Below are 9,618 nucleotides of genomic sequence, written 5' to 3'. Positions count from 1 at the left end.
TTCCTGTAAAAGAGCTCAAGAAACCTGCATTTTATCTTCCAAAATAAAGGAAAACCAACAATGAATTTGAAAAACCAAAGAAGAAAGTGCAAAACCAAAGCAAAACATATTAGAGAAATGGAACAACTGCCAGGACAAAAGAAGTTAGTTTTCATTCATTTTTCCACCTTACATACGTAGTCCACAGTACTTTTTACATAGAAAATATAAAATATACAAAAGGCTAAATATTGGCATGGACATTGCAGCCCACTTTATATTGTACTGTAGATGAAAAAGATAGCCTAAGCTAGGAGTTTTAAATAAAAGCTTCACTTCCTTCAATAAGTGAGGAAGCGCACAGCCGTATGTGTATTGAGGAATGAGCGTATAATGTAGTAGTGGCCTTGGTAGCTTGTCCAAATTTGTATAAAGTGCATTTGTTATATTTTAATGGGAAATTTACAAAAATGTCACTTTTTTTTTGAAAATGTACAAAAAACTTTGATGTGTACACAATTTGTACAAAAATGTCACTTTCTTGTTGTGAAATGTCTAAATTACCCTTAATTTGACCTTTTTGGAGCATTTAATGCTCCTTCATGATTATTTTTCAAAACAATTAATGTTGTGATTTGATTGTTTAATTTCTATATTATAATCATTGAATATATGAATATTATATTGTAAAATACGAATTTAGTTAATAAAAAATGAATATAAAATCCTTAAAAACCCAGTTAACATAAAAAAAACAAATTTCTTATTAAACAAACCCTTATTTCATTCATCTTCTTCATCCATTTTCTTCTTGATCAAGAAAACATTACTTCATCTATCTTCTTCATCTATTTTGAAAGGTCAGTTATTACGAATTGTTTATATTTTTATGTAATAGCTTACTCTTTTTAAAATATTAAAAACAACATGATAATCACTACTATTAATCATTATGTTCTTTTTTTTTTTTTATATTTTTGAAGGAAAAACATATCAAAAATATTTAGGCAAATGTGAAGTATTCCATATTTAATGAAGCATTCGGTCATTTATTTCTAGAAATAGGTTGTGATGTTGTAGTTGAGAAATGATTACAACCATTAATGCTACCAAATACATTTGAAACTTCTCGGCAGTTGAGAAAAGATTATAACCATTAATGCTATCAAACACATTTGTAGTTGAGAAATGATTATAATTCATATGCATATTACGGACACAGAAAATTTGCCAGTAAACCCCGATGTTATTTCTAAATGCACGTGCAATGTCGTCAGTGCCCACAGTTATGTGTCGAGACACTGTCACTGAAACCTGTGTCGACAGATGACTGCACTCGTCGGCAGGACAGTGACATCTGTCATCTGTCGAGAATGCATATAGCTAACTGTCGGGAATGACAGTTCATCTGTCGGGATTCACCCAACTGTCGAGAAATACTGCAGCCATCTGTCGGGATTCGTTCTCTCTTTCTTTCCTTTTCACAATTGACGGCCTTCGGATACAATGTTATCTTCAAGAACTCGGTATAAACGGCCTTGATTCAGTCTAGAAAGAAAATAGCTTGCTAAATTTCTCTCCTCCTCTGGTCTCTCATAGCTCAATGCTTTTTTTCCTGTTAATAACTCCACAAGGACTACTCCATAACTATAAACGTCACTTTTTTCCGTTAATTGGTTTGTTTGCATGTATTCCGGGTCTAAGTATCCAAATGTTCCTTGCACCATAGTTGATAATCGAGTTTGATCCGCAGGAACTAATCTCGATGCTCCAAAATCAGACACTTTTGCAGTGAAATTATTGTCTAAAAGAATATTAGCTGACTTGACGTCTCTGTGTATGATTGGAGGTGAAGCTGCCGAGTGCAAATATGCAAGCACACCAGCAGCTTCTGTAGCTATTGTTAAGCGCTTGTCCCAAGAAAGAGCGTGTGCTTTTGTTTCATTGTTTATGTGTTCAAAAAGGGTGCCGTTGTTGACGAATTCATAAACTAGTAGAGGAACTTGTGTTTCTAAACAACATCCAAAAAGCCTGACAACATTCTTGTGGTTTATTTGGGAAAGAACAATCACCTCATTGATAAATTGCTCGATTTGGTTTGGATCAACCTCTTTGGACTTCTTGATGGCAACTATTCTATTATCTGATAGAAAGCCTTTGTATACAGTGCCAAAACCTCCTTGACCGATAATCCTATCGTCATGGAAGTTGTTTGTTGCTTTCTTGAGCTCCGCGGAAGTGAATATTTTCATTGTATCGGGAGAGTAGTCTCTTCTAATGAGTTGTTCTTGCAACATTAATCCACCATTTTGAAGAAAGAATTTCTGCTTCATTGTGATCAACTTTCTTCTCTTGAGTTCCAAGTACAACCAACAGGCACCAAGCAGAAGAACAATGAAGCCTAGAGCAATCCCTGTTATTAAAATTTTAAAGGAGCAAAAAGAATTGACATTAACTTCATTTTCTCACTTTATTTTCATTGAACCAACAGGCTAGAATTTTATTTTATTATTATTATTTTATTTTTTTTGGGAAATATGGGTTTATATTAAAGGTTACTCAAATTCGCGAGATTCTATTGGCATTGTACGCTGGTCCCAAAAAATGAGAGAAAAGGTTAAGAACTACCCAAAGAATTCATACTAACCTGCAACAAGTTTGAAGATGAGTGATTCACCACGAATGCAACCTTGTCCATATTTCAACCCGTCGCCATGGTAACCTTCCGGGCAAGTACAGGTATAATTCCCCGGTATGTTCTTACATCCCTTTTCACATTTATTGTTTGGATCTAGACATTCATCAATATCTGCATAAGAAAAAATAACAAAAACAGCAAAGCAAATGAAGTATATTCTTCAAGCACTGAATATAAAATGACATTAGTTGCTCAACCAGAGCAAGCTATTTATGTATATCAAGATATTACCTAGAGGGGAAAAAAATTAAATTAAATCAAACCTACCTTGACAGCCACCATCGAGGTATGGGTTTCCTCGGAAACCCTCATCGCAATAACAGCGATACCCATAACCATTATCGGGTTCTTTACACTTGGAATTCAAACTTTTACATGCATAACTAGACATGTTATTTTGAGCCTCCACACAAGTTCCATCTCCAACCGCCCAGTCAACCACCATAGGAAGACTTATTACATTCCTCAGGCTGGAAAGACTACTTGGAGTAAAATTGAATGCACTTTCTTCAGCAAGGAAACTATAGCTGCAATTGTTGAAGTCCCACACATTTTTGAATTTATCATAGCTCTGCAATGTCATCTCTGCTCTCCGCACGTCTTTTGGGATAGAAGTTTGGCAGCAGCCTAGACCAGAGCACATACCGTCTGCCAAATCCTCCTTGGATCCGCAATAAGAATTACACCCTGTCCGATAAAAATTTTTGTTAAACCGCCGACCATGCACAAAACCATTAGTATCGCAACCAACCACGGTGAATTTATTTGCAGTACTGATGGAGAGGCCCCAGATTAATTGTATCAAGGGAGCATTATGCAGGCTTCTGTTGCCATTCTGATAATAACAGTCTTTCGCTATGTAGCTTAGGACGCGCAATTGGCCCTCCAGGGATATGTTAGTGATTTCTACGGTCGAGTTCGTTACAAATGCTTTGGGAGGACTGAAGGTTTCATTACAAGTGACTAAGAATGACCTGTTATAGAAACATGCTTCGGTAGTGCCAAAAGGGAAGGGAATGGGTACGTTTCCACAAAGATTCTTACAGTTTGGCTTCGCTATTTGGAAATTGGCATCTGGGAGAGAACTTGAAATTGATGTTGAGACAAATGTAATCAGAATTGCCAGAATGCATTGGGTTTTCAAAAAATGCAATCCCATGGCTATGGAGACTTCTATATTGTAATTTTTCCTTGGTTGTATTTGTATTGCATGTAGTAACAGAATTAGCTCTCTGATAATATTATTAAAATAAGATACATTTATAAACTTGCAAAGTCTTCTCTTACTAAGTCCATGGAAATTAACGCGGCAAAAGTCTTCTCCTACGCGTTAAAAGTCTTCTCTTACTAAGTCCATGGAAATTAACTTCCATCATAATCATGACTGGAAATTTTCTTGTAGTCTAAAGCTTCCATCATAATCATGACGGGCAACAGTGGTGACCATCATAAGCTATGGGTGGAACTTGAAATTGATATTGAGAAATATAGAAGCAGAATTGCCCGAATAAAATGGGTTTTTAGAAAATGCAATCCCATGGCCATTGAGACTTTTAGATTGGTTTTATTTCTATAGTACATTTGTACGTAGTGTTAAAATATTATAAATTGCACATAATAAACTCTTGTGTATTACAAAGTAGAAGACCCTATTTATAGGGTTACAAATAAGTGTAAAAGGAAATAACGTGAAAGAAAAGATTGTGTAATAATTACACAATCAATTACTAAAGAAAATAATCCTACACTAAAAGGAAAAATATGATAGATATTATTCTCAACAATATTTTTCATATCTTTAACACGTAGTAATAGAATAGAAGTCCAATAATGATATAAAACGTATATCAATAAGAGATATTTATATAATTTGCAAATTCTTGTATTGGTAAGTCCATGGAAATTAAGATGTAAAAAGTCTATTTGTAAGTTGATCGAAAAATTAATTTTTTAGGCCTTAATTTTTCAAAGTTTGAATAATATCCCGTGGAGTTTCCCTCTCTATTGCTGTTGTTGTGGATTATATGGAGGGACTCTTTCCTAAACTGAATTTTCAATTAGACTATTCTTTTCCAAAGGGCTGAATCAGTTATCCACTGGTGTGAAGAATAAGTAGGTTCCATGGGACTATATGCATAGTTAGAAAGTCTTCTACAACATGGAAATTTTTATATCTAAATATCGGTAGAGATTATACAATTTTTATCGAGAAACTATCACCAAATGAATCGAGTTTTCAGAAAAATACAATCCCATGGCCATAGAGACTTTCAGGTTTTATTTTTTTCCTTCATTTTATTTGTATTGTCCGTAGTAACAGATCAATTAGAATAATTCAATGATGAAATATATATAACATGCAAAGTCTTCTCTCGAAACGTCCCTGTAAATTAACTTGTATTCTATATATATATATATATATATATATATATAGAAAGTCTATTTGTCGAAGGATTAATTTCTACAGTTGCCTAGTTTGAATAATATCCCGTGGAATGTCCATCTCTAAAGATAGCTGTTGTTTCAATTTATGAAAATTTTTGTTGTAGTCTAAAACTTCCATATAATATATCAAGACTGGCGAGTGAATCAGATCAATACATAATTTATAGAATGCAAATAATAAAAATAAAAGTAGTTACTTTACACGAGCGGAGATATTCTTCCCTATGCTAAATATTTAATTAGGCTATTCTTTTCCAAATACTATTGTGAAGAATAAATAGATTCCACAAGACTATTATGCATCGCTAGAAAGTCTTCTATAGCATGGAAACTTCAATATTTAAATATTTGTTAGATTTTGTATTGGCTATTCTGTGAACAAAAGGGTAAAAATGTAAATGCTCAAAAGTTTGGGGTCAATTTGTCAATTATTAAAGGATATGGGGTCATTGTGCACATGTATAAAAGATGAGGGACTCAATTGCAATTTTGGCAAAGTGTGCTAGGGTTCGAGCTATGAAGGAGGGCAAGATGTGTTGTCGAAGTTTCGCTAGTTGCTCGCCAAGTGGTTGCTCGAGCGACAAAAACAGAATGGTCGTCGCTCGCTTCTCGTCCCCACTTCGCTCGAGTGAAATAACGTCACTTGCTTGTCTCTCGAGCGACAGTGTTACCCATAAAACCCTATTTTCCTTTTTTCGACATTGTAACCCGACCAGAAATACCAAAAAGACATACATGAGAAAAACTGCGCCGAATTGGAATAGTGCTTTGAAGGTATTGAAATTGAGGACAACTCTCCTACATTTTAACTTTCTCATTCAATCCTATATTTGATTTGATCAATTACATGAAAAAGATCAAATCAACATTCATCAAACACCACAACACAATCTTCTAGTGCCTTTGTTGATTCTTGGAGATCGAGGAAGGAGATCGGAGTCCCGTTCATTAGAAAACAGGTGGTTCTCTTGAATCCACAGGAGATAGACAAAATCAAGACTTGGGAATTGGTGTAGCACGCAATCCAGGATGGCTAGGTGCCGGGAATTGGTGCAGGATCACACATTTTAGGAAGGGCTTGAGGAAACTATGGTCAGGATATCAGAAAAGCTAGTGTAGGTTGAGTCTAGCTGATTGTAAGTTTCATTTACGTTTAGAATGGATTCCTACTGGCTTGGGCCCGGAGTTTTACCCACATTGGGGTTTCTCTGTCATCAAATAATTGTGTTATTTATATTTCTCAAATTAATTTATGATCGGTATTCAAACATAGGATAGTAAAGTATGTGAACTGATCTGGATAAATTAATTTTTGTAACATGTTGTAATAATTAATTGATTGATAAAGGAAATTTCGCATAAACACCTATTCACCCCCCTCTAGGTGTTGATTGGGTCGAACTACGATATTTCAAGTGGTATCGGAGCCAAAACTCGAGTCCTGACCCATTGTTGTCTAGATGAGTCAATCACTGTCTGTGCCTCCGTATTTTGACGGAAGCAACTATGCCTACTGGAAGGTTAGGATGCGTGCTTTTCTTAAGTCCTTAGATGAACGTGTTTGGGTGTGCGTACAAAATGGTTGGAAACCCCCTTCTACAACTGTGTCAAGTATTGTCAATCTAACTGATATTTCACTTTGGACTAAGGAAGAATTAGCTGATTGCAATTGGAATAGCAAAGGACTTCATGCCTTGTTTATGTCTGTGTCTCCCGAAGAATTTAGGAGATTATCAATGTGTGAAACTGCTAAAGAGGTATGGGACATTTTAAAGACTACGCATGAGGGAACTAAAATTGTAAAAAATTCAAAATTGCAAATGCTAACCTCAAGGTTTGAAGAAATTAGGATGAAGGATGATAAATCTTTTGATGAGTTCTATGCCAAATTGAATGACATTGTTAACTCTAGTTTCAACCTAGGTGAGAGGATTCCCGAGCCCAAAATTGTGAGGAAGGTTCTTAGATCCTTGCCCGAGAGATTTAGATCTAAAGTTACAGCTATTGAAGAAAGCAATGATCTAGATACAATTAAGATAGAAGAACTCGTAGGATCCCTTCAAACCTATGAACTCACCATTTCACAACCAAGAAAAAACAAGTCATAGCCCTGAACACTGTTAGGGAAGGGGAGTCTGAATCATCTGACATGGAAACTCTTAGAGATGAGGAGATTGCCTACTTTGTAAAAAAATTCCAAAAAGTCTTAAAGGGCAAAAAATGGCCTCAAGAGAAAATGAGAGGAGCCCCTAGCAAATTGCAAAGAGAGAAGGATGATAAATCAACTGCTGGGAACCCTAGTAAAAAATCTCAAGGGGTTAGGTGTCATGAGTGTCAATGATTTGGGCACTATAGAAATGAATGTCCTAGCTTTAAGAAAGATCTAACGAAAGGGAGTAGGAAGGCATTAACCGTGTCCTTGACTGATGATGATTCTAATTTAAGTGAACAAAGTGATTCCTCAAGCAGTGAGGAGGAAAAGGGCTATATGGCTTTTGTATCTACTGTCAAGAGCAAGTCAGACAAGGAAAGTAAGAAGGTTGAGGAGGACGTGGAGAGTGACAAGTCCCATGATGATTCGGAGGATGAGACAGATATAAATTAGACTTATCAACTTCTGTTTAAGAAAAGTCTCAAGATCAAAAAGGTAAATAAAGCCTTATCTAAGAAGGTAGACGAGCTTGAGAGAGAGAAGGAGAAAATGACCTATGAACTTCAAGTCTCATCCAAGAATCTCAGTGAGTTGAAGTGTGTCAATGAGAAATTAGAGGACAGGGTCAAGACATTGACCTGTGAATTAGAGAGATCCAAGACTCAACTACAATCATTTGCGAGTGGAACTAAGAAACTAGACGATATGTTAGGAATGAACAAACCAGCTGGAAATAGGCAAGGTCTAGGATTTGTGAAGAATGATAACAATGTGTCTAGTCTATCAAAGACCACATTTGTCCTCGCTTCCAACAGATCTAATGTTTCAACAAATCCAGAATCCAAAGACAAAAATTTTAATGGACTGAAGGCCACTAGAGCTCATAAGATCTCTACACCTAATTTTCATAATCAACACTCATGTACATTTGAACCTAGGTTCATACCGACTTGTCATCACTGTGGTGCCTTAGGCCACACGAGACCTAGGTGTCGAAAGCTAGTAAATAGGAATCGAAGTCAGGATATCCCCGGTCAAGTAAACTTCCTTTCAAATCAGGTTAGCCACTTAACTGAGATGGTAACAAGGTTGACTAGGATCACCTCGACCTCGAGAAAAGTTTGGGTAAAGAAATCTGATGTGGGTGAGTATACTAAGAATCTAAAATGTTTTGTTGCTCATGTTGCATATAAGGCACAAAATACATGTATGTGGTATCTTGATAGTGCTTATTCTAGACACATGTATGGTAACAATGCTTTATTCTCTTTCTTTGATGACTGCAACGAGGTGTAGTTACCTTTGGGGATGGAGCTACGACACCCATCCGAGGCAAAGGCTCCATCATCATTGCTGGACTTCCTACAATATCCAATGTACTTTATGTAGAGGGCCTTAAGTCCAACTTATTGAACATTAGTCAAATCTATGATGCTGACTATGAAGTGAGTTTTGTCCAAAAGAGATGCACTATTTATGACGCTTCTGGTGGTGTTGTTCTTGAAGGTGTTAGAACATTTGATAACTGTTATGGAGTTCTTCCAAACTCGAACTATGTGTGCAGTAGTGCTAAAATTGATATGTCTGAACTCTGGCATCAAAGACTCGGTCATGTTAACTACAGAAGTCTGTCTAAATTGGTCAAAAAAGAAGATTGTCAATGGTTTACCTAAGATTGATCAAAGTGAGAATGTTGTGTGCAAGTCGTGTCAACAAGGAAAGCAACTCAGGATAAACCATAAGCGAACCTCGAAAATCTTGGCGAATAGACCCCTAGAGCTTCTCCATATGGATTTAATGGGACCATCTAGGGTAGAGAGCCTAGGAGGCAAATGGTATATCCTGGTTGTGGTAGATGATTTTTCTAGATTTACCTAGATTGATCTGTTAAGAGAAAAATTTGAGACGGGTGATCTGGTTAAGTCCTTATGCAAAAGACTCAAAGTTGAAAAAATCTTCCTATTTCTAGGGTTCGAAGTGATCATGGAAAAGAATTTGAAAACTTCAATCTAAAAAACTTCTGCTTGGAGGAGGGGATTAAGTATAAGTTCTCCTCACCAATCACGCCACAACAAAATGGAGTTGTTGAGAGGAATAATATAGTGCTTTAAGAAATGGCTATGGCCATGCTTCACGACAAGGATCTAGCAATACATTTCTGGGGTGAAGCTATTAGCACCGCATGCCACATAATAAATAGGGTATACTTGAGATCGAAATCAGACAAGACTCCCTATGAGATCTGGAAAGGCAAGAAGCCTGCTGTTAAATACTTTCGAGTGTTCGGTAGCAAATGCTACACTCTGAGGGATAGAGAAAATCTTGGCAAGTTTGATTCCAAAAG

General features: G+C 36.2%; 1 protein-coding gene across 1 annotated transcript; it reads right to left on the bottom strand.

The window, feature by feature from the left end:
• Window positions 1-1,460: 1,460 nt before the first annotated feature.
• On the bottom strand, window positions 1,461-3,897 carry LOC111383804 (wall-associated receptor kinase 2-like). Its single transcript, XM_023007967.1, has 3 exons — window positions 2,945-3,897; window positions 2,627-2,788; window positions 1,461-2,392 (listed from the first exon to the last, which is right to left on the bottom strand). Exons 1-3 carry the CDS (start codon window positions 3,834-3,836, stop codon window positions 1,461-1,463), a joined length of 1,986 nt encoding a protein of 661 aa, XP_022863735.1. The 5' UTR covers window positions 3,837-3,897.
• Between the last annotated feature and the right edge of the window lie 5,721 nt (window positions 3,898-9,618).

Source organism: Olea europaea, unplaced genomic scaffold (assembly GCF_002742605.1).
Source record: "Olea europaea var. sylvestris unplaced genomic scaffold, O_europaea_v1 scaffold2763, whole genome shotgun sequence".
Taxonomy (NCBI): Eukaryota; Viridiplantae; Streptophyta; class Magnoliopsida; order Lamiales; family Oleaceae; genus Olea; species Olea europaea.
Note: the sequence above shows the minus strand (reverse complement) of the source record. Positions and strands in the feature narration are given on the sequence as shown.

Coding starts and splice junctions, on each gene's coding strand:
- LOC111383804 (XM_023007967.1), bottom strand. CDS start 3,836: ATGGGATTGCATTTTTTGAAAACCCAATGCATTCTGGCAATTCTGATT. Junction 2,789..2,944: donor CCTCGATGGTGGCTGTCAAG/GTAGGTTTGATT, acceptor TTTCTTATGCAG/ATATTGATGAATGTCTAGAT. Junction 2,393..2,626: donor CATCTTCAAACTTGTTGCAG/GTTAGTATGAAT, acceptor TTTTAATAACAG/GGATTGCTCTAGGCTTCATT.